General features: G+C 37.1%; 1 protein-coding gene and 1 long non-coding RNA gene across 2 annotated transcripts in view; one reads left to right on the plus strand and one right to left on the minus strand.

The window, feature by feature from the left end:
• The first annotated feature begins 4,319 nt into the window (after positions 1–4,319).
• USP53 (ubiquitin specific peptidase 53) overlaps positions 4,320–26,089 on the plus strand; it is a 64,963-nt gene continuing 43,193 nt past the window's right edge. The window contains exons 1-2 of the mRNA XM_049631099.1: positions 4,320–4,581; positions 19,378–20,058. Of these exons, the coding sequence (XP_049487056.1) occupies positions 19,915–20,058 (144 nt within the window). The 5' untranslated portion in view covers positions 4,320–4,581; positions 19,378–19,914. The remainder of the gene's footprint in view (positions 4,582–19,377; positions 20,059–26,089) is intronic.
• Positions 24,932–25,255, minus strand: LOC125923068 (uncharacterized). Its single transcript, XR_007457877.1, has 2 exons — positions 25,034–25,255; positions 24,932–24,996 (listed from the first exon to the last, which is right to left on the minus strand). It is a non-coding gene; the product is annotated as an uncharacterized LOC125923068 (long non-coding RNA).

A 26,089-nucleotide genomic window follows, 5' to 3' on the forward strand; every position in this document is an offset into this window, starting at 1 on the left:
AGCTGTCAGCACAGAGCCTGGAGTGGAGCTCGAACTCAAGGACCATGAGATCATGACCTGAGCTGAAGCCCGATGCTCAGCTGACTGAGCCACCCAAGTGCTCCAGATCCTTTCCATTTCTAAGAGACTTATTCTTTCCATCTAAAGAAACTTACAAGTAAAACATGTTATAAAACTTGTTTATAAAAAATTTTTAAAAATTATATTTACACACAAACCATGATTGGGCTAATTGAAAAAATCTGTTTTAATTTTTGGGCATCACATTTTTTTTTTTTTCAGAAGTTAACACCAAAAGTGCATCCTGAATTCAGTTTTATGGATGGTATATGAAATCTGTTACTGCATTTTCCAGGGACATGTTGATGAGTCCATTGCCCATGAACATAGATAAGAGCCTCCTTAGATGAAGGCCCACATGAGGGGAAAAACATTGCAGATGATGACAGAAAAATGTTTTCCTGTTACTGATAACTTCCATATCATACCCACTTTTGATTTTTAGATTGGAGCCAAACAAGTTTAAGGTACAGACTCATGCATATTTTTGTTCTTTTGCTCTCATTCTTTATGTTCTACTGGTATTACAATCTCATAGCTCTGATTCTTATTATTTATATTTGATCATTATGTTATATGTTTGAATTCATTTTATTATTATTATTTTTTAGAATTCATTTTAAATCCTTTGTAGGATGATATCAAATATTGTGAATGAATGAATTCATTAGCTTAATATTTACTAGGCCCTCAAAAAATTATTGAGAGAACTGAGTATATTTACCTTGAAAAAACAAGTGTTTTCAAAGTTAAACAGTGTCTTATGGAAAAGATAATATAGATTTCTGTTGCTACAAAGGACAGATGTATGGAAATTACAGGTAGATTTCAATTACATTTAGATTTCAATTCCCTGTGATGAAAAGTTCTTAACAGTCTTAAAAAGGAATAGGCTGTCCCACAAAGCATCACATTTTTTATCATGTTACTATATTTGAACAGAACTTGGACAACCACTGGTGGGGATGATCCTTCAGTGAGTGGGAGGCTGGGCCAGATGTAATCTAATGCCTCCCACATCTTTGAGATTGTAATGAAATACATAAGGCAGCAAGAAAAACAATATATAGGTTCTTATAGCATCACATTACATTGATGATAACAGTATTGGTAATCATAATAATAGCACTAATGGCCATAATAACACAGTACAGTACTTTACTTGCTTTTATCTGTGTCAGTATCAAAAGACATCGTATATAAGTATTATTTCTCATCACAGTTTTACAGATAAGAAAATTAGAATGTTTCAAGGTGAAATAATATACAAGGATAATGAAATTGCCTAAGCTGGTAGTAACTCAGCAAAAATTAAGGAGGCAAATGTTGACTCTGGTATAGCAGAGATCTAAAAGGATGGGGATGTAGGGCTAGTAAAGTTTTGGCTAAGGAAGAGCTGGCTGTGATACTAAGGATATTGAATTTGATCTTCTGATGTTTAACAAAATGTCATGCTGCAGACCTTTGAGGAATCCAGTGAACACTTAACTCCTTAATTCCCTATTTTGGAAGAGGATAGAGGACCTTCAGGGACTCTCTTCTCTCTCTCCCATATTTACATTACATTATTTACATATTTACATTATTCTTTCAGACCAGCGACTCTAAAAGGCAACACACATTGTTACAAGCAGCTCTCAGCTCCCATCTTTACAGCTTTGCAACCAGAGAAAAGATCCAGTTTGAAACTCCTGGAAAGGATGCTGATTAACCTGAACAACCCATACACCAATCACTGGGCTAGAAAAGGCAAAATGCCCGACATGGAGCTATGCCCACCCTGTGGTTATTATTAAAACCTGTGGGTGTGTTATTATTAAAAACAAGAGAAGACATTCCTAGCTACAAAGTTTTCTGGGTGCGATATGTGGTGCAATGTCAGTTTTCCTTTTTCTCATCTGTTTGCTTCAGACTGCTCTCTTGATGCTTAACTTGTGACCTATTACAAGCCTATAATTTAAAACTCAGTTCTTAGATATGCCAAGAACTGGTAGAAAGTTTGAACTTACAGGATTAAAAAAGTGTTCATTCAGGATTTAGTCAAACTCTCAAGCAGGGTGAACTAAAGGGCATTCTTCTGTAATCTCTAAGTGAGGAAAGGAGATAGTATGAGACTTTATTATCCACAGTTCAAATTATTTTTTAAGAGTGGAGATAGGGGTTGCCCTGTCAGTTACATTTGCAAATAATGATAGTACAATATAATTGTTATCATAGAAGTAAGTCCAAAACGGGTGAAGGAAAGGCAAGTCTGTCTTAGAAAGTTATGAAAAATTCAATGGAGGAGGTAAGTGTTCAATTCAAATGAGACCTGAAGGATCTTGAAAGAACCTGGTAGGATCACAGAAAAGCAAGGAGTTCAGTGTGGCTAGTGTGGAGTAAATGGGCAAAAATGGCAGATGATGTTAACAGTCTGGAGCCAGATCATGAAAGGTCCCCATGGTGATGGGAAGTCCCTGAAAAAATCTTGGCAGAGGAATATTGTGATCATATTTTCATGTTAGAAAAACTATTAATAGCATGTAGGTTGGACTGGAGTGGGAAATAATGAGTGATTGCAATTGTCCAAGGAAGATGAGTCAGGAGAGGTGTTAATTACTTGATGGACTAAGACAGTGAGAGTGAAGATTGAAGAGGAGTGGATTTGAGAGATACTTAAGTAGATAAGAGTCAATAGAATTTGATGTTAGGATAGAGGAAGTGATGGAACTGTAATATAGGGGGGTATTCATGGATTTCTGTCTTGGGTAACTGGGTGCCATTATCTGAAATAGGGAATGAAAATGGGCTAGTTTCTAGATGGGTGGGGAAAGTCATGGCATCAGGAATAGGTAATGGTAAAGATACCAATGCCAATTTAGGACCTAATTAAGGTATCTGTGTGATATCCAAAGCAGATGCTGTTGCTTAAAATAGTCTAACCTGAAGATATACATCTGGGAATACTTGGTGTACTGGGAAAGCTGGTAGCCAAGTCCATGATGGCAAAGAGACTGCTCAAGGATACAAGAGGAGTAAGGTCAAATTAACAAAAGAAAATGGAGAGCTTGGGAACAGAGGGCCTTAAGAAAAATATTTAAAGTGTATCAGAGATACAGTTGCAGAACCAAGATTTACTGGGGCTGGGGAAACCAAAGGGAGAGTTAATGCTGTCATCATTTTTTAATGCAGAGGTTTTTTCCTCCTCCAGAAGTTTTACATTTCTTGAACGCAGGAACTGCCTTCACTTTCACTATTATTTCATGTTTAATTCAGTGAAAGGAATCTATACACGCTCAATACATTCTCATTCAGTCTTAAGCACAATGCACCCATATCAATGTAAAATGTTTCTTCATTCTAATTCTTCAAATAAACTTCTAGTTGCCCATGATTTTACTTAAATCAATTTTTATAATCTGTATGTTCTGCCGGCACCAGCTTTGAAATGAGTTTCAAAATTTTATTTAATTCTTATTGAGGGATCTTTGATACTAAAGATGGTAGTGGGTTTTTTTTTAACTTCTATTTTTAAAAAACAGTTTATTACAAAACAAAGTTTAGCCCAGTTCCCAAGCAGTAGCTTCTAACTTCAAACCTGTTCTAAAGCATAGTAAAGAGACAGCCAAATTTTTCTTAACACAATTAACCATTAACCGAGTCAACACGGTTATTACAGCTTTGATTTTATTAACAGTCACGAAACAACCAGTTAGGGAATATACATTCATGCCAATGGAAGCCATTTAACTGCAAACAGATCATAATGATTCACAGAAAGCTAAAGGAATTGCATATTCGCAAGTAGTTTCGGTGCCAGGCAGTACAGATTGTTCCCTCTCAGGTAACAATGCCTAACTAACCTAAAGCCCAGTCCTTGGTAGGTCCGCGTTCCTGAGCTTAGAAAATACCGAATATAATGACCAAGAGCACCGGAATAATCAATCACCTCCACTTGAGGAGAACTAGCCCTCCTTCTACACCACAGAGCCAACCTGCACGCACCTTTCCCAACTGCTCAGCAAGCCCTCCCACACCGCCCCTGCCTTAGGGGAAATGTTCAAGCTCCCGCTCTCGCGGGATCTCGCGCCTTGGAGTAAGTCAACTGGATCGCGCGCCCAATCGAACCCCCGCGGGAATACAGTTCGCCAGGTCCGGAAAGCCGGGAAATCGCGTGCGGGGCGGGGTTAACTCGGTGAGCGTGAAGGCGGAGCCTTTCCCAAGGAGGCGGGGCGGGCGCGAGGCGGAGATTGGGGCGGGTCTCCCGGGACCTGTTGATCGCAGGTGTCACTGTCCTGACTGGCCCTTGGGTGTTGAGGCGTGTGCGCATGCTCCGTGCTCCGGGTCGAGCTCTGGGCGGCGATACCAGACGCCACTGCTCCAGTTCCCGGTGAACCTCGGCTACGGTGGCAGCTGTTAGTATCAGCCGGGTGTTGGCGTGAGGCAGAGCTGGGCCAGCGGGAGGTAGCCCTGTGGAAGTGGAAGGCCCGTGTTTCTCTACCTGGACCGCACGCTCCTCTCGTTAGGAGGGCAGAGCTCAAGGTAAGTCTCCGAAACTAGTCTCTAGATAGAGATCCAACGACTGGAGACCCCGGGCCTGAGTGGGAGACCCCAGTTTCAGCGCCAGACCTTGTCTCTCCCCTAGCAGCAGCCCTGTGACATCCTCCGCTCCTGCTCCGCGGACTTTTCGCCCGGGTTCAGGCGCCCGAGGGCACGCAGCCTGCCCGCCTCCTGCCCGTCACGTCCCGGCCTGGCGGAGATGCCTGTGGGCAGGCTGGAGGAGCGCGGGAGGCGAAAGGAGGTGCTCTGTTTACTGGGTCGTGGCTGTTCTTGCTGCTGTGTTTGAGGGCGGGCAAGAGGCAGAACCTGGAGTCCAGCTGGGTGCGTTGGGATTGTGAATATAGCTTACTTGGCCCCTGCGCCTTGCTTGCGAAGCCACTGCCACTCCCGAGCAGCAGCTCTATAAAGGGGTCCAGATGGTTATGTTGTCCTCCTTGGAGAAGAGAGATGACTGGATACGTAAGAATCTTTGGGCTGGTGGTTTCTGGTTGGTAGTAGTAATTTATGAAGTTAATGTTTAGCTTTTAGACAACAACTTATGGGACATTTACCAAACTACTTTTAAACATCGTTGGAGAACAGGAAGTACTTGTACAGGTGTACTAGGGAAGCCTTCTAAAGACTGCAATCTGAGCATGTTCTGAGGTTTTGTTATCTTGCTGCAAGGTTTTCTGTATCAATGCAAAGTCTGATTAATGCTTGCAAAATGTACTGGAAGGCTTTGTTAGACAGCAGAGTATGCCAGAATGTTTCCTTATCTGGAAAAATATATATACACTTTTGCACTGGATTTTCAAGGCTATTGTGAGGGATGTTTAAACTTCGGAAGTTCTTTGTAATTAGGGTCTGATTCGCTTTTAACTCTGTTCTTTAAAAGAACATTGCTAATTCTCAGTGTTTAAAGGAAGTAACAAGTACTAACACAAAATTCTGATTGAAATGAGCTTTTGGCTAAATGGGTACTTGTTAGTTTAATTTTCTATTTTTGGTTTCCTGATGATGGCCTAGGCAAAGCTCCTTCATCCTGTGAAGGAGAAATTAGAAAAATAAAACTTATTTTGTAAAAATAATACATGATTTATCTGCCATTGTCATAAGAATTCAAATAGACAAACTCAACTGTAAGTAAGAGTTAATTACAGTCTGGAAAAAACACAGGTTTTGTTTTTGTTTTACATTTTGGAGGCTCTTAAAATGAGCTTTTTTGGACAATTTGTCTACATTCGTGATTACTGGTAATAAACTATAAAGTGATTTATTTAAGTTTGTTCACAAATTAAACTCATAGGTAGTTATGTGTATTTTTTCCTGCAGTGTAGAAAATAAGTAATCAAGAACACCTTTATTTCTTTATTAGTTAAGAACTTTTTATAAACATATGTAGATTGTATATTGTTCATGAAACTTGACACTAGTTGTCAATCCATTAATATTCTCTAGAAGATACAAAAAGAAGTTTTTTAAAAGATAGCTATTTTAATATGGGAGGGGTACCGTTCTCCATCGTGTTTGTTCTCTTCCTTAAAAAAGAAAATTTCTTTTCAAAATTTTTTATGATTTTACAGTGTACTGTGATTCAAGATTTTTTTGTATTATATTTAGTGTCAAATAAATGTTTCTTTTAAACTGTAGTATCAAACACAATTTTAGAATTATGGTTTAGAAGTTTTAGCAAGACAAAGAGTTAAAAAATAAAAATTCTGATTTATTTTAAGGTGATATGCCCATTAAAGAGTCAAAATCAGAGTTATTTTTATTTTCCCTGTTGATACTGTTTGGAACTCACTCACCTACCATGCTAGGGAGGATGTTGCTGTACCCTACAATTTTCCAAAAGTATGTTTGAAATCTATAAAGTGGTAGATTAAGTTATCCTACAAAGACATTTAGTTACTACAATACTGAGCAGATCTTGTTATTTGACAGCTTTAACTATAAGGTGTTTCTTAATTATAGATCCCAAAGACAACCTACAGTGAGGTCGTTTATGTAGTGCATCTGAAAGTATTCTGAATACAGAGCGTGCTAGGTGTGCTGGGGCCCAGAAGATTGTCAGTCTAGCCTACTAGTACTCATGAGCTCTTGGATTAAGGGAGGAAGTGTACTAGATGTCATGTTTGGAGAACTAGCTAGAGATTAGTGATGATACAAATATAGCATTAGTATATTCTTATTAATTTTGTACAGATGAAATGATGTTAGAAAATTTTGCATTACAACAGATGCACATAGTAGGAATAAGAAATGGAAGCAGCCTGTTCTACCACAAATAAAACCTTCAAAAGTTATTTAAACTTTAAATATTAACTTTATATAATATCCTAATCTTGGTAATTTATTATGAGCTTTTTTAAGATAATAGGAATATTACATATATATGGGGGGGTGCTCTTTAGGTAAGAAGTGTCTATTCTTTGCTTTTCGAAGTTAACCGATACCCTCTATCAAGAATTCTTAAAGGAGGGTCCATGATTAGAACTGTAGTCTGTGGTTAGAACTGAATTTTAACATAATTGATGAATTATATTATGAATTTTATTTTATGCATTTACAAACGTTTTCCCACGGAGTCCATAGGCCTCATTAGGCCACCAAAAGTGTCTCTGACATACACAAAAATGCTACAAACCATTGGATGTAGTTGAAGAATTTTTGTTTTATGAGTCACTTCAGAAAAGTTGCTGCTTATATTCATATTTGTAATTCATCAGAAAATAAAATATTATGCAACATAAACCATGTTTCAGTACCTAAACTATCATTTATCTGAATTGTGATTTTTTAAAATTAATTTGGTATTTTTGAACACATTTTGTAAATGTAACCTCTGTTTACTTCTATTTTGTAAATATTGACTTGCAGAAAGCCTTTTGAAGAAATACTTTTCCTTTGGAATTTGGAGCCTCCAAATTCCAAACTTTTTTTACTTTTTGTGATTTTCTGAGTTAGCAAATTTATTCAGTGAACATTTATTGACCTATTGTATGCTAGGCACTAGAGAATCAAAAATCAATGAGACAAAGGTAGTCAGAAATAGGAGGTCTTCCTTTTCTGAGCCTCATCTCAGCCTGTTCCCAGTCCTCCCCCAAACTGAAATGAGTTTCCAAAGATCCAATAGTTCATGTTTTCTTATACCTTACCTTTGTAAGATACCGCTTCTCCTCCTCCCATTACCCTTTCAACTTACTGGTCACCCATACCACACCTGTGAAGTATTTTCTAAGCCAGCAAAGGACAGTAGATTCCTTCATTTTTGTGTTACCACTGCACTTTGTACATTTCTTTTAAAACTCTGTACTGTGTTTCTGTAGAGGGAACGCGGAGTAAGAGAACCTGGAGATGACGGTGTGTGTGCTGTCATCTCAGGTGTACCGAGAGTACCATATGGACACCACGAAGGGTGGTAGGCAGGCAGAGGAGCTTTCTCCGGGACCCAGAGACATGATGAGAGCAGTGTCCAGATGCATTTTGGGTGCTCTAGTTATGTTTTATGGCTGGATGGATCATGTTATTTACGAATTAAAGTTCTCATTAAGGAAGTTTGTAGTTATTTTTCTGAAAAGTGGTACATAGGTTGAATTTTTCTCAATTAAACCTCTTTTGTTTGCATTGTTATTCCAGAGTTGCTTTCCATTTATTTCTGATGCGTTGCCTTCTAATGTTTTAACTTAATTTCTCTTTCTCTAGTCCAAAAGGTTGTAATGAATGTTTAAAACAATACTGTGATGAGTCCATTTGTAAAGTGAAGCATTCCCAAACACTTTTTTTTGTAAATTAGAATTTTTCATGTTAAGTTTCTTACAGTAGGATAGCTCTGTAAATGAAATTGTTTTATTTTCTACTAAGAATAACTTATTCACAGATACTAAAATTTAGAAATTGATACTTTATTGTACAATTTATCTGACCTAACTAAGGCTATAGTCAAGATTGATACATCAGTGTAAGGAAATGGAGAAAGATAGCAAAATGAGATATATATAATACAGCTTTTACTTTCTTTTCAAATGTTTCTTTATATTATTAAAGACCATTTACCTCAAAGGTAGTGTTGCTGCTATCATTATAGTTAGCTTACATTTATTGAATGCCTGATTATTTTGGGCATTTATTAGGTATTTTATACATGGTTTATGATATTTAACAACTATGAACCTTTTTATATCATTATGATTATAGATTATGTAACTGATATGATTTTAATGATTGAATAGTTGAGCAATTTTCTGTGATGCTAGAAGCTTTATCATTGGTGGAATGAATAATTGTGGGACACTTGAGGTCAGTATCAGACCATAGATTCTGTCCTTGTCAAGAACCTATCAGGGCATTCTTTGTCCACCAGATGTCTTCTAAACTTCTTGGCCTGCAAAGTAAAACTCTTGCCCCTCTCATGGTGGCCTTCCGTTTCAAGCAGGATGTTTGAATTCTGGAAGACTTTTCCTCCTATATAGTATGTTGTATAGGCCTGAAATAATCCTACCTCCTTGGCAATAGTACTGACAGTGATGTAGCTGCCACTTGGTGGGAGATTGTCCTGAGTCCTGATTGCCTAGGTCATCTTTGTTATAGGAGCACTGATTTGTTGATTGAGGTTTCACTTTATGTCCTGAGCTTTCTTTAATAAATATTTAGTGAGTACTTACCGTGTACTGTGCACTGTTTTACATGCCTGGGATTCCCTTTACATTCTAAGATGATTGAGAGGAGAAACAATAATAATCCTAGTAAGTCAGTTATGTAGTATATAAGATGGTGATAAATGCCAAGGAGAAAAGAAAGGTGGTAGAGCAGGGTAAGGGGAGTTGAGAGTGTGGAGTGGAGGTTGTGGTTGCAATTTTAAATCAATATAGGCCTCATTTAGAAGGTGTTTTTTGAACAGAGCAATCCCGAAGGGAGCCAGGGAGAAGTCATGTGGGTATCAAGGGGAAGTGTGTTCCAGGCCGAAGAATAGCCACTTTAAAGCAGGTGTTTGCATGGTGTGTTCAGAAACAAGGAGGGTGATACAACTGCAGTGGAGAAAGTATAGGAAAAGTATTTAGAGGTGAAGGTGAGGGGATGGGCAGGTGTGACATAGTAAGAAATACATACAGTATTTGATCTCTGGCACCATTTTCTGGCACACAGCTTCTAAAACCCTTGGAATCTCTGGAAGCAATAAATGTGTTTTTTTGCATGCTAATGAGATGACTGGTGGTTCAGAGCTCCTAGATAGCCTTAGGAGGGGGTGCTGGTTGCCAGGGGAACCAACTGTGTGATTAGAGGAATTGAACTTTCAGCCTGTCCACCTCCCTCCACTTCCAGGGAGGGGAGCGCGGTGGATTTCGAGCTAATCACTAATGGCTAGTGATTTAATCAGTTGTGCCCTGTGTAATGAAGCCTCCATAAAAAATCCTAACTGAAGGGATTTGGAGAGCTTTCGGATTGTTGAACATAGGGAGGTGCCGGGAGGGCGTATGTCTGGAGAGGGCATGGGCATTCCGTCCCCCTTCCCACATACCTTACCCTTTGCCTCTCTTCCATCTGGCTGTTTCCGAGTATCTTTTCATAATAAACCTCAAGTCTAGTCGGTAAGCTGTTTTCCTGAGTTCTGTGAGCCATGCTAGCAAATTAATTGGATCTATGGAGAATATCATGGGAACCTCCAAATTATAGGCAATTAATCAGAAGTACAGGTAACAACTTGGGACATGTGATGAGCAGCTGAAGTGAGTGGGATGGTCTTTTGGGACTGAGCCCTTGTCTTGGGATTTGACACTGACTGCAGGTAGATAATGTCAAAATTGAGTTAAATTGTAGGTATTGTGTTGGTGTCCACTGAGAATTGGAGAATGGCTTGTGGAAGAACACATCTGGTCTCATTAGTGCAGTGAGAGTATAGAAAAAAGTGTTTTTTACTTTTGGCAGGTAGTATAGGGCCTTGCAGTCCATTGTAAAGACTTTTTGGGTTTTAATCTGAAGGTAATAAAGACCCATTGAAAGATTATAAGGAGGGGGATGACATTATGATTTAATTTTAGATGGTTCTTTTTGCCTGTTCTTGAGGGTAGGTTTTGTTGGGTAAGGGCAGCATCTAGGAGACAATTAGGCTATTCTAGCAATCCAGGCAAGATTTGATGATGGATACGTCGAGAATAGTAGAAGCGAGAATAGTAGAAGCAGAGGGGGTGAGAATTGGTCACATTCTGACAGAGGTAGGTGAGAAAGCAGAGTCAAAGATCATAGCAAGATACTTGTTCTCAGCAACTGGAAAGACAAAGTTACCATCAAATGAGATGAGGGGGAAGATATAGGCAAAGCAAGAGTTCCGTTTTGGCCTTTGTCAAGGCAAAGAAATGTTAGGTTATGCCTGCTTTGGCATAATTGGCTTCTGAAGTCGTATCTTAAAACAGATTGCTATAAGCCATTGTCTTTAATGTTCATACTCTATATTCTGGATACACATGAACTCATGTCTTTCTCTGGTTAGTTATCAGTGGGAACTAGTGAGTAGGTAAAAGCCATGAGAGATAAAGCATAGTTCTTTTTTAGATGAAAAGAAATAGTGCAAAAAAGTACAGAACATTGGGAATTACTTAAAATTTGCTGTTTTTGTTTGTGGTGGTACAGTATTTTCTTATGACTTTAATCTCATTTTCTGTCTTTGTTTTATAAATGTTCTAGTACACTCTTCTCCAATACCTCCATTTGTGGGGTGACAGTGGTTTTGTGTGTCAAAGGATATCTGTTCTTCAGTTGTATCTTCCTTACTCTAATCCTTCAATTTACAGAAGTCAAGATACCTCTATAATGAATTAGGCTTTTAATTGCTTCACCTTGCTATACCTCTTCACCTTGCTATCGAGTTATTGAAAATGAAACCTTGAATACTTTTACTAGTTAGGTGAACAGTTGTAGTGTACCAATAAAAAGTCTTCAGCGTGTCTTTGAGTTGCTGTATTGCTTATTAGTGAAAAGATGTTAAAATGAAATTTTACTGTATAGTTTGATGGTTAGGCCAGGATACTATTAAAAATATATTTCAGTAGCTTTATTAGCAGTGATTTTATGTAGGATTATGGGTATTCTATATTTTCCCTATGCAGTACTTCTATGTTATTTTAAAAATCTATGTAATATTTTATAATCAAAACAAATCCCAATAAACGTAAAAGAACAAAGGAATTTCATAGCTTTATTAGCGCTTTTATTAGTTTTCTAGGACCGCTGTAGCAAAGCAGAACAAAATGAATGACATAAAACAATAGAAATTTATTCTCTCACAGCTCCAGAGTCTGGAAGTCCAAAATCAAGGTTGGCAGAGTTGTTTTCTTTCAAGGGCTCTGAGCAGAAGCCTTCCTTTCCCCTTTTTGCTTCTGGTGGTGGCTGTCAATCCTTGGTGTTCCCTTACCTGTAGTTGTATCGCACCATTCTCTGCCTGTCATTAAACAGTATTCTCTCTGTGTGTTTCTGTCTCTTTTAATGATAACTGCTAGCCTTATTGGATAAGGGCCCACACTAATGACCTCATCTTAACCTCATTACATCTGCAAAAGCCCTATTTCCAAGTGTTCACAGGCACTGGAGGTTAGGACTCTAATATGCCATTTGGTGAATACAATTCAATTTGTTTTCTAGCTTAATATTCATTTTTAAATCAATTGAAGAAAAGGGAACACGTCCAAACTCCTTTTTATGAGGCCAGCTTTACCCTGATAACAAAGATAAATAAGGACACTACAAGGAAAGAAAATATAGGCCAATATCCCTGGCAAGTATAGATGGAAAAATTCTCAGCAAAATGTTAGGAAATCAAATTCAGTAGCATATTGTAAGGATCATGTACTATGATCAAGTGGGATTTATTCCTGACGTGCAAGGATGGTTCAATATTTGAAAATCAATAAATGTCATATACCACATTAAAGAAAGGAAAAATTACATGCAGAAAAGCATTTGACGAAATTTAATACCCTTCCAGTATAAAATTTCTCAACAAAGTGGGTATAGAGGGAATGTGCCTCAATATAATAAAAGCCATTTATGACAACTACACAGCTGACATCATTTTTAATTATGAAAAGGCAAAAGCTTTTCCTCTAAGATCAGAAACAAAACAGGGTGCCCATTCTCACCACACCTATTCAACATAGCACTGGAAGTCCTAGCCAGAGCAGTTAGTCAAGAAAAAGAAATAAATGGCATCCAAATAGGAAAAGAAGAAGTGAAACTATTAAGGCTCCAGCAGGAACTGTTAGAACTAATGCTCGAATTCGGTACAGTTACAGGATACAAAATCAATGTAGAGAGATCAGTTGTATTTTTATTCAGTCAATTTTATCTGAGCCTAAAATTGCAATATCAAATTTCTTTTCATTTGTTGTTTTCTGGTATGTCGTATTTATTTAAATTTTTTGTGTGTGTATACACGTACATAACTTATAATGTGTGAATGTAATTAAGATACATACTATAGGTTTTTTTCGTACAGGCTTTTTTTTTTTCACTTTTATTTTCAAGTTTGGCTGTCCATCCCCATTTTAATAAAACATATACACACTCTTCCTTGTTAAGAAGTTCATGTAAAGCATATATATTTTTTCACATATGTTTTACAAAAATGGGATTATATTACATTTCTGCATTTTGCCTTTGTCACTCAAAAACACCCTCTTATATAATTATGTTCCTGTTTATGGATATTCATTTTGATTCTTTCCTTATTTATTGCACCTACATAGTATAGCTCAAAAAGGTAATACTTTTGGGGGGGCATAGAATCTCAGTATTAGAGCTTTTAGATTGAAGGGTGTTTGTTTTGGGGTGCCTGGGTGGCTCAGTTGGCTGAGTGTCCAACTCTTGATTTTGGCTCAGGTCACGTTCCCAGGGTTGTAAGATCAAGCCTCGTGTCAGGTTCTGTGCGGAGTATGGAGCCTGCTTAAGATTCTCTCTCCCTTTCCCTCTGTCCTTTTCCCCTTCTCTCTCTCTCTCTCTCTCTCTCTCAAATGAAAAATAAATAAATAAATAAATAAATAAATGTTTTTAAATTTAACGGTTGTTGCCAGGTTGATATAATATTTCTGCAAGGGTAGTACAGTATAATCACATGTTTTATTAGTCAACAAGAAGAGAAAGCACTTCTTTCCATTTATCCCAACCAACAGTGTCTCTTTTAACTTTGCAAGCCTGGTAGAAACAAAGTACTTTCATAATGCCTCTGTGTTGAGGTCTCCAAGATCCCTCTCCTTCCCAGGTTTGGTGATTTTGTAAAACTCCGAGTACTCAGCATATAGTATTTCCTGGTATGCTTTATTAATTATGGCAAAAAGAAATAAAGCAAAATCAGCAAATGGGGAGCGATCATGGGGTGATGTCTGATGGAAATCAGGCACAAGTTTCTCACAATTTTATTCCAGCAGAGTTACAAAAAACACACGAATTCCTCCAGCACCAAATTGTGGTGACAAGTAGTGTTGTCTGTCAGAAAGCTGTTTAGAGACTCAGTGCGTAGGGTTTTATTGGAGTAGTCACATAGTTATCCTCTGCTTCATAGGTTATCAAAATTCCATACTTCCAGAAGGAAAACAGGTGTTCAGGATAAAACACAGTTCAGGCACAGTAACCAGCACTCACTAGTTATTGTGTGGGAATCCTCTCAAAAATTTAAATTCCAAAAGCCTAAAACCTTGCAAACAGGCCTTTCTGAGATGGCAATCTCTGGTCTTGCTATGTTGTCTTTTTTCTTTTTTCTTACGTAGTTTTATTGAAATATAATTCACATATCATACAATTTACTCATTGAAAGTACAATTCAGTAGTTTTTAGGCAGACCTATCACCACAATTTTAGAACATTTTCATCATCTCGAGAAGAATCCTTGTGTCCTTTAGCTGTTACTCTTCCCTTCTCATCTCTATAACCCCCATTTCTACAGTCAAAGCAATCACTGACTGTCTCTAGATTTCTCTGTTCTGGACATTTTGTATCAATGGAAACATAACGTGTGGTCCTGCATGACTGACTTCTTTCACTTAGCAAAGTGTTTTCGGTGTTCATCCATATGGTAGTATGAAAAGTACTTCATTTCTTTTTTTTTTTTTTTAATTTTTTTTTTTAACATTTATTTATTTTTGGGACTGAGAGAGAGATAGAGTATGAACAGGGGAGGGTCAGAGAGAGAGGGAGACACAGAATCTGAAACAGGCTCCAGGCTCTGAGCTGTCAGCACAGAGCCCGACGTGGGGCTCGAACTCACTGACCGCGAGATCATGACCTGAGCCGAAGTCAGGCGCTTAACCCACTGAGCTACCCAGGCGCCCCAACTTCATTTCTTTTTATAGCTGAATAATATTCCACTGTTAGAGTATGTATACACATGTAACATGCTCATACCATATGTTGTTTATCCCTTCCGTTAGTTGATGAACATTTGGGTTTCCACCTTTTGGCTGTTGCAAACATTGCTTTATTAGCTCTTTTCTGCATAACCTCCCGAATATTTATTGAAAGCATAAATATAGAATCACATTTGCATTCCTGGAATAAACCCTCCTTGACTATTCTTTTCAATAGTGTATATTATTCTTTGACACATTGATGCATTATGTTTGCTAGTGCTTTATTTATGAGTTTTATATCCAAGTCACATTAGGCTGAAATTTATCGTGTTTTGATATTCAGGTTATGTTAGCTTCATGAAATGATTTGGGATACTTTGTATATTATTTTTCCTGTGCCCTGCAATAATATACCATTAGAATTAACAGTTCTTTAACTTTTAGATAAAATTGAACTTTGAATCCATGTGATCCAGATGGCATTTGCAGTGGGAGAACTTTTGTTTCCACGTTGTTCTAGGTTTCGAAAATATTTTCTACTTTCTCTTGGCTTGATTTTGTTAATTTGTATTTTTTGGGGAAATTACCCTTTCCTTTAGATTTTGGAAGTTATTGCCATAAAACTTAAGTGATACTCGTTTATAGTTCTTTTGGTTGCTTCTGTATCTGTGGTCATTTCTCATTTATCAATTTCCTTGGTGTTTATATATGTTTCTTTTTTTCCTTAATCAAGCTTGTGAAAATTTTGTCTGTTATATTAGTTTTTACAAAAGTTTATTTTTTGATTCATGTTTTCTTTCTTTTTAAAATGTTTATTTTGAGAGAGAGAGAGCAAGCGAGCAAGCTTGCGTATTGGGGGGGGGGGGGGGGAGAGAGAGAGGGAGACAGAATCCCAAGCAGGCTGTACACTCAGCACAGAGCCTGACACAGGGCTCAATCCCACCACCCTGGGATCGTGACCTGAGCCAAAATAAAGAGTCAGAGGCTTACCTGAGCCACCCAGGTGTCTCCATTTCTATTGTTTGCCAATAAATGGGCTTGAAAATCTCTTTTTTCTCTCTCTTTTCAGTTTAAGGCTTCATAACTTTCATCCTACTTCCTTCCCCACATCATGTGTGGATTTTTTTGAGTTATGTATTCTCTGTCTGTGAGTTTTTTGGCTTTTAATTGTGGAAAAATCATAGTCATTTTTAAAAGTGTTCACTCAATTTAGTTTTTCTGGGAATTCTTTTAGATAGTATTGATAGTTTTAGATTTCACTCATGCCTTTTAGCTTTTTTGAAATGTTTATATTTTCCACTTCTTTACTCCTTTTTTAGTACTTGCAGGAAAATTTCCTGATCTGAGCTTATTGCTTCTTAATATGGTTTTCACTTCTATCCATTTTGCTAGTTAAGTCATTCTTTTGCAAAATTGCAGTATTTTAAAAAGCTGCCATATTCAGTTGGTGGATATTTATTGTTTATTTTAAATTTGTATTTCCTTCGGTCTGTTTATTCTGTTTCCTATGTTGTAAAATGTTCAGTTTGCTCCTACTCCTCAAGTGTCTGGTTGTCTTTTTCCTGGAGTACAACCAAATTACAAACTAATAATGTTTACATGAGACGGGTGAACTCTCATTTGTGTTTATTCAAATGATTTCAGTGAGTAGAGGTAGGATGTGAGTAGAGGGGCTTGATCTGGAGTGATGCAGCCTGAGACTGTTACCCAGCCTAGTGGCATGATTTTTTCCAGATCCTACTAATCTCTGTTCTATTTGTGAAGTAGGCAAGAGAGAAGAACACACAGGGCCCTTACAGGTCCCCGTACTTGTTACCAGTTCCCAAACTGGTAACCAAACTGGTTGTGCTCTAGTGCTTTCCTGTTGTTATAATGTTATAATCTCCCTTACACTCCAGATGGCACTAGCGGGGTAGCTGAACTTTCCTGTTTCATTGCATTGTGTGGGGTGGGAATTCTCTGCCGAGAGCAATGTGAAGAAAGGAAAAGGTCCTAACTCGAAAGCTCTTTTCCAGTCTGTAGCACTTGTCCCTCTCTATTTCTTGGCTGCTGTTTCCTTCCCACTTTAGAAGCCAGTTACTTTGGTGTCCTTAAGGTTTCTTCCTGTTTCTCATTTGGCTACCTATTCCTTTTGTATAATCTCCAGACTTGGGCTGGGGTTAGGGAGCAGAGGGCATATACTAGTTTGACATCTTGCACAAGAGTGGAAGCCACAGTATTTTAAAATTATCTGTTTGTGTGTTTGCCCTTCACCAAAGTAAGCTCATTAAAGGGAGGGGTTGTTTTATATACTTCAGCACAGTTCATGATGCAAACCTGGTGCCTAGTAAATGATGAAAGAGTATCATTTTAATAGGATTCTTTCATTAAAAATACAAATTTACTACCAATGTAGAGCTCCTTTAATGTTGTAATATTATGCATTTATTAAAAACTTAATTTATATTAAATATTTGGGGATCATTTAGATCACTTTAGGGAAGGTTGCAATCCACAGAGTTAAAAAGGAAACAACTAACATAGTATAGTGTTTTAGAATTCTTGAAACATTTAATCTATGTTAATTGGGGCTATTATTGTTATCTCCATTTTATAGATGAAGAAGCTGTAAATCAGAGAGGATAAGGATTTATCTAAGACCGAACAGCTAATAAGTGATGAGCTAATATGTTGGGCTGGAAGTAAGCCCTGGCTTTAATTCTTTAGATAAGATGCTTCTTTATTCCTCAATGCTTTCCTTAGTGGGCATTTGACCATTGGTATTGAACTGATCTATCTCATTCTTTCGTAGGTTTTTGTGCTTTGAAAAAGAGTTTAGAGCCAAAGTCCTCACAGAGGTTTTTCAGTGCCCCACATGATCTGTTCCCATCCCTCCTTTTCATCTTGTCTGTTCTTTGTTCACATTTCTTCTGCCACATTGAATAGCTTACCATTTTCCCAACATGCTAAGCATGCTATTCAAATTCACTCTGTTCGGGATGTCTTTTTCCCAGGTGGTATCTTCACCTCCTTCAAACATTTGTGCAAAGGTAACAATTCGCAACTAAACTTTCCATGACTATCCTGTTTAAAAGTGCATACTGTCTCACCTTATATGCATTTTCCACCCTCTTTCCTTGCATTGTTTTTCTGTTAGCACTCAGCACATAGCTCTTCTAGTACAAGTTACAAGTTGTTACTCATTGTATTATTGTCTGCCTTTCCTCATTATTAGTCCAGTGCCTGGCGGAATACCTGGCTCAGTAAATGTTTGTTGAGTGAATGAATATAGGAAGGAAGTTTAAGTGATTAAACAAAACTTATTAATAATACTTGTTTTATTTATTTATTTATTTTTTATTATTATTATTTTTTAATTTATTGTTGGGACAGAGAGAGACAGAGCATGAACGGGGGAGGGGCAGAGAGAGAGGGAGACACAGAATCGGAAACAGGCTCCAGGCTCCGAGCCATCAGCCCAGAGCCTGACGCGGGGCTCGAACTCACAGACCGCGAGATCGTGACCTGGCTGAAGTCGGACGCTTAACCGACTGCGCCACCCAGGCGCCCCAATACTTGTTTTATTTTTAAAATTTTATTTATTTAACTAATCTCTACACTCAATTTGGGGCTTGAACTCATGACGCTGGGACCAAGAATTGCACGCTTTTTTGACTGAGCCAGCCAGGCACCTCAGTGATAATTGCTTTTAATTAAATTTAAAGTCCTTTTAGTCAAGAACATGCATTTGTGAATAATGTAGAAATTTACTTTAGTTCACCAAGATTTGTTTATCAATTTAAGGTTTCTTCTGAGTTATTTTATTTATTTTTTATTTAAAATTTTTTTTTCTTAATACTTATTTTTGAGAGACAGCATGAGTGGGAGAGGGGCAGGGAGAGAGGGAGACACAGAATCCAAAGCAGGCCCCAGGCTCCAAGTTGACAGCACAGAGCCAACGCAGGGCTCAACCCCACGAACCGCGAGATCATGACCCGAGCCAAAGTCGGAAGCTTAACCGACTGAGCCACCCAGGCGCCCCTCTTCTGAGTTATTTAATGCATATCAATTTGTGTAAAATCTCCTGGGTTTCTTGGGAAAATGATATGATTCTGTGTAAGAAAGATAACATAGAATGTCTGTATAAGTATTTGTTTTAATAAACAAGGCAATTTAGTGTTGACAACAAAGTTAGTACTTTTGAAAATACTACCTGAGATCTAATTTAATTCTAGTTTTCTGTAAAATATTTGCCTTATGAAACCACTCACCATTGAAATGTTCAAGTAGGTTGTGATTGATGTCACATGGATATTTTTTAAAAGTTTTTAATGAAGAATAATGTTTTCATTTTTATATTTTAGAACATTATTAGTTATAATCCTCCTTGGGTATATATTCGGTATTTGTGTTCAAATAGTAAGGTAGCAATTTTCTTGATTAGCCTTTACTTTTATTTAAACATTTATTTTCTTTCTTGTAGATTTGCTTTGAAGTCACGTTGATAACAAATATGGAGTCACCTTTGATAACTTCACCTGGAAAAGAGAATCTTCTTATTAAAAAAACATAAGGAAAACAGATAACCAAAGGAATCGTGCCAAATGTGAACTCAACATCTTTTTGTATCATCTGGTTTTTAAATCATCAAGACAAATGGCTTGTACTTCAAAGAAAATTATTTGTTCATTGACATTGTTTTTAGCAGTTTAAAAAAAAAATCTTTTTTTTACCGTAACTATACAACTCTCTTATAAAATTAAACACATATAAAAATTTTAAGGTCATGTTTAAAATAGCTTTCTTTTTTAGAACTTCAGTGTTTGTGTACCCTATTTTTGCTTGACAAAGTCATCAAAAATTTACAGCAACAGGAAAGATATGGACTTGGAAACTTATGTTATTATAATTGACTGCATTGAATTTAGGTGGACAATTCAAGACATCATCCCTTTTATCATCAGAAATATCATGTAAAATATATAATTCTTAGCTTTAATGTAAACAGAGTTTCTTGAAAATGGCATGGGTGAAATTCTTACGGAAACCTGGTGGCAATCTTGGAAAAGCTTATCAACCTGGAAGTATGCTGTCCCTAGCCCCTACCAAAGGCTTGTTAAATGAACCAGGACAAAACAGCTGCTTTCTTAATAGTGCTGTACAGGTGAGACCATAATTTCTTGTTTAATTTTCAAAAGTGCTTTTCAAGAAGTCCTTTGTTTAATGTTTCTTATACTGTAAATTAAGAGTAAAGTTATTATTGACTGGAAAGCCTTTTTAATATTACTTTTAATTGTATCAAAAATATTTTGGCTTGGCATTTTGTTTTTTTATTATAAACAGAAGTGAATATTATTTGTTTAATATAAATGGGAATGTTTTTGCAACAGAATAATGCATATCTATGCTATAAAAACATCTTTTGACTTAAAATGTTTATTTAGTAAGTTAAAAATATGTTTCTGAAATACATAAAATAGTTTTTTTGAATCAACTAATCTCTTCCCCCCCTCCCCCTTTTCTTTTAAAAGGAATCTAGTGGAATCCCCATAGATAGCCTGGGTTGAGATGAGAATGCACAGTTAATTCTCAGGATTCAAACTCCCTTCGCCTTCCACTGCAGCCTTAAATCGTCTCTGTGGTATCATAATTTAGACACCACTATTTTAGTGGAATTGAAAATTAATCCATTTTGCTTCAGTCCTTGTTGAAATTCTTGTAATTAGCAAATATGTACTAACCTTGCTTTTCTATCAGCATTCTGATATACATTGGGACCCTTAAATGGCAGTCACTGTTCTTCCCTGGCCTAAAGATCCCACTGGCATTAAGTGCTATGAGAAGTGCAGGAAAATATTTATTGAATGGCACTGGATATAGGGAAATACTGTATACCAAAAAAACGTGGAATGAAATGCTTTTAATTAAATCAGCTGTGAGAAAGGGCTTCTATCACAAATATTTTTCTGTTAACCCTTTTCTTTTCTTTTTTTTTTTTTTTTTAAATTTTTTTTAACGTTTATTTATTTTTTTGAGACAGAGAGAGACAGAGCATGAACGGGGGAGGGTCAGAGAGAGGGAGACACAGAATCTGAAACAGGCTCCAGGCACTGGTCGGTCAGCACAGAGCCTGACGCGGGGCTCGAACTCACGGACCGCGAGATCATGACCTGAGCCGAAGTCGGCCGCTCAACCGACTGAGCCACCCAGGTGCCCCTCTGTTAACCCTTTTCTAGGTCTTTTTTTTTTTTTTAAACATATATGTATATATATTTCTCTCTATTTCTGTCCTTTTCTCTGGCTTCCAAAATGCAGTATGTAGTTGTGTAAAGCATACTTACATGGTACAGAAAATGGATAAATATTCCAGTGGCAATATATTTTTTTAAATGAACATTCCATTGCTCTTTACCATGAAGGTTATTTATACTCCTCTACATAGTTATTGCCGTTTCTGTTGCTCATCACTCCTTTGTGTAGATCCTGGTATCACTTATTCTCCTTGAAGGAAGTCTTTTAACATTTCTTGTAGGTCAGATCTGTTGTTAATGAGTTCTTTCAGCTTTTGTGTGTCTGGAAAAAAATGTTTCAATTTTGTTTTTGAAAGATATTTTTACTCATTAAAGAAGTCTATCTAAGTTGGCAGTTTTTCTCTTTCAGAACTTTAAAGATTTTGGCCCTTTATCTTCTGGCTTGCATTATTTCTAATGAAAAACTGTCATCCTCTGTACCTCTGTATGTAATGTGTCCTTGTTCTCTGGCTCCTTATAAAATTTTCTTTTTTTCACTAGCTTAAAGCAATTTGATATTGATGTGCCTCAACATAGTTTTCTTCATGTTTCTTGTGTTTGGGCTTATTGAGCATCTTAGATCTGTGGGTTTATGATTTTAATCAAACTTGGAAAGTTTTTGACCATTATTTCTGACTGTGTCAGAACAGAGCTCAACGCGGAGCTTGAACTCATGAACCATGAAGTCATGACCTGAGCCGAAGTTGGATGCTTAACTGACTGAGCTACCAGGCTCCCCAACCATTATTTCTTCAAACTTTTTTGTCTGTCTCTTCCTTTGGAGGATTCCAATTATATATAAAAGTGGTTGCCTCAGGTTGTCCCACAGCCCACTGATGCTCTTTTCATTTTCACTCTCAATCTTTTTTTCTTTCTCTTGATTTCATTTTGTATGGTTTCTATTACTATGTTTTCAACTTCATTAATCCTTTCCTTTGCAGTGTCTAATCTATTAATCCCATCCAGCGTATTTTGATTTCAGACATTGTAATTTTACCTCTAGAAGTTTGATCTGGGTCTTTTAAAAATCTTTTTGAAGTCTATACTTAACATGTTCAGTCTTTTCTATAGCATCTTGAACATTTGAAATATAGTTATTGTTTTAATGTACTTGTCTACTAATTCTGTCATTCTGCAAATTATGGGTTTCAACTGATTTTTATCCTCATTTGGGAATATGTTTTCTTGTTTATTTTAATGTCTAGTAATTTTTTATTGGATGTAAGACATTTTGAGTTTTATCTTGTTGGGTGATGGATATTTTTATATTCCTAGAAATATTCTTGAACTTCGTTCTGGTATACTTTATTTGGAAACAGTTTGATCATTTTACTTTTAAGCTTTGTCAGGCAGTCCCAGAGTTATGTTTAATCTAGGATTAATTTATCTACTACTGGACAAGACCCTTCTTTCTTTAATCAATTATCTGTGAATTATGAAGCACTCAACTTCGGCTGTTGGGAGCAGGCACTGTCCTGGGTGGGTTTGAGTTCTGGGGACTATCCCCTCTAATCTTTTGGAATACTTCTTTCCCCAGCCATAGGTGGTTTCCTCACAGTATTGCCTGAATACTCAAAGGGGACCCTCTGTAGAGCTCTGGTATTTGCTCTGTGCAGCTCTCTCCTCTGCAGTTCTCTGCACTGCCAATTCTAGCTGCTTTGGTGTCCCTGAACTTCCACCTCTATCTCTTCAATTCAGGAGATCTGTTGTCCCGGGTGTTAAAATGTGTGCCATGTAAACTAATTTTCAAAGCCAATCCTTACTAACAAAACAATTATTCAAATAGATTTTGTTAGAAAAAGCCTGACTTCATTTTTAAGAATTCAGAATGTAAATATTGTTATGCAGTTTGATGAATACTTTTAAAAACCACTGAGAAATAAATTGTGGAGTATGTCTTGTAAGAAATTACTAAAAGTAGACATTATTAAAATGTACTGTTTTCAGTAGTGACGCACTAATTTACATTCCCACCAGCAGTGCATGACGGTTATCTTTTCTCCACATCCTTACCAAAACTTGTTATTCTTTTGTCTTTTTTGATAATAGCCAATCTGATACTTGTGAAATGATATCTTATTGTTTTGATTTGCATTTCCATGTTGAACATCTTTTCATGTGTCTGTTGGCCATCTGTATGTCTTCTTTGGAAAAATATCTATTCAAGTCCTCTGCCCAATTTTTAATTGGGTTGTTGTTGATGTTGATATTAAGTTTTATGAGTTCCTTATATACTTTGGATAACAATCCCCTATCGTATGTATGATTTGAAAATCTCTTTTCCCATTAATTAGGTTGCCTTTTTGTTTTTGTTCTTTTTGTTTCTTTTTGTGTTTGTTTCTGAGCAAGAGAGAGAGAGAGAGAGAGACAGAACACGAGTGGGGGAGGGGCACAGAGAGAGGGAGACACAGAATCCTAAGTAGACTCCAGGCTCTGAGCTGTCAGCACAGAGACCTATGTGGGGCTTGAACTCACAGACTGTGAGATCCTGACCTGAGCCGAAGTTGGACGCCCAACTGACTGAGCCACCCAGGTGCCCCTGCCTTTTTGTTTTGTTTTTTAAATATTTTTTATTTTTAAGTAATCTCTACACCCAGTGTGGGGCTCAAACTTACAACCCTGAGATCAAGAGTCACATGATCTGCCAACTGAGCCAGTCAGGTGTCCTCCTTTTTTGGTTTGTTGATGGTTTCCTTTGCTCTGCAAAAGCTTTTAGTTTAATGCAATCCCATTTGTTTATTTTAGCTTTTTTGCCCTTGCCTAAAGAGATTGGTCCAAAAAAAACGTATCACTGATATCAGATAGAGCTTAGTGCGTATCTTTTCTTCTAGGAATTTTATGGTTTCAGGTTTCACATTCAAGTCTCTAATCCATTTTGAAGTTATTTTTGTATGTTGTGTAAATGTGGTTCAGTTTCATTCTTTCACATGTAGCTGTTCAGTTTTCCCAACACTATTGAATAGACTGTTTTTTCTCCATTGTATGTTCTTCTTTTGTCATATATTAATTGACCGTATAAGCATGGGTTTATTTCTGGGCTCTTTGTTCCATTGACTTACGTGTCTCTGTATTCCTGTGTTTACCACACCATTTTGATTACTATAGCTTTGTAGTATAGTTTGAGATCAGGAGGCATAATGCCTCCAGCTGTGTTCTTCTTTCTCAAGATTGCTTTGGCTACTCAGGGTCTTTTGTGGTTCCATGTTCTATTTCTGTGAAGAATGTCATTGCTATTTTGATGAGCATTGCATTGAACCTGTAGATTGCTTTGGGTAGTATGGGCATTTTAAGAATATTAATTCTTCTAATCCATGAGCATGGAATATCTTTCCATTTGTGTCATCTTTGATTTCTTTCAACAAATGTCTTGCAGCTTTCAGAGTACAGTCATACCTTGCTCTATTGTGCTTCACTTTATTACACCTTGCAGGTACTGCCTTTTTTTTTTTTTTTTTTTTACCAACTGAAGGTTTGTGCAACCCTACATCAAACACGTCTGTGGACACCATTTTTCCGATAGCATTTGCTCACTTTGTGTGGCTTAGTCACATTTTTTAAAATCTTGGAGTATTTCAGACTTCTTCATTATTATATTTGTGATGGTGATCTGTAATTACTAGCCTTGATATTACTATTGTAATTGTTTTGGGGCACCACAAACTGCACCCATATGGGATAGCAAACTTAATTGGTTAATGTTGTATGTGTTTTAACTGCTTCACTGACTGGCTGTTCCCTCATGTCTCTCCCTCTCTTTGGGCTTCCCTATTCCCTGAGACATAACAACATTGAAATTAGGCCAATTAATAAACCTACAGTGCAACATTGAAATTAGGCCAATTAATAAACCTACAGTGCCCTCTAAGTGTTCAAGTGAAAGGCAGCCTCATGTATCTCACTTTAAAGCAAAAGCTAGAAATGATTAAGTTTAGTGAGGAAGGCATTGCAAAAGTCGAGAGAGGCTGAAAGTGAGGCCTCTTGTGCCAAACAGCAAAGTTGTGAATACAAAGGAAAAGTTCTCAAAGGAAATTAAAAGTCCTACTCCAGTGAAAATACAAATGATAAGAAAGTGAAAAAGCCTTCTTGCTGAAATGGAAAAAGTTTCAGCAGTCTGGATAGAAGATCAAATTAGCCACAACATCCCCCTAAGTCAAAACCTAATCCAGAGGTAAGCCCTAACTATCTTCAATTCTATGAAGGCTGAGAGAGGTGAGGAATCTGCAGAAGAGATGTTTGAAGCTAGTGGAGGTTGGTTCATGAGGTTTATGGAAAGAAGCCTTTTCTATAACAGAAAGTGCAAAATGAAGCAGCAAGTGCTGATGTAGAAGCTGCAGCAAGTTACCCAGAAGATCTAGCTAAGATAACTCATGAAGGTGGCTACGCTAAGCAACAGACTATCAGTGTAGACAAAACATCCTTCTATAGAAAGAAGATGCCACCTAGAACTTTCGTAGCTAGAAGAGAGAAGTCAAAGCCCAGCTTCAAAGCTTCAAAGGACAGGATATCTTGTTATGGGCTAATGTAGGTGGTGACTTTAAATTGAAACCAGTACTTATTTACCATTTCAGAAATTCTAGGGCCCTTAAAAATTATGTTAAATCTACTCTGCCCATTCCCTCTAAATGGAACAACAAAGATGACAGCACATTGTTTACAACATGGTTTATCAAATCATCCTGCTAATGAGACTTACTATTCAGAAAAAAAGAATCCTTTCAAAATATTACTGTTCATTGACAATGCACTTGGTTACCCAAGAGCTCTGATGGAGATGTACAGTGAGATTAGTGTTGTTTTCATGCCTGTTAACACAACATCCATTCTGCAAGGAGTAATTTTCACTTTCAAGTCTTGCTATTTAAGAAATACATTTCAGAGGCACCTGGGTGGCTCAATCATTTGAGC

The sequence above is a fragment of the Panthera uncia genome, chromosome B1 (assembly GCF_023721935.1).
Source record: "Panthera uncia isolate 11264 chromosome B1, Puncia_PCG_1.0, whole genome shotgun sequence".
In the NCBI taxonomy this organism is placed as follows: Eukaryota; Metazoa; Chordata; class Mammalia; order Carnivora; family Felidae; genus Panthera; species Panthera uncia.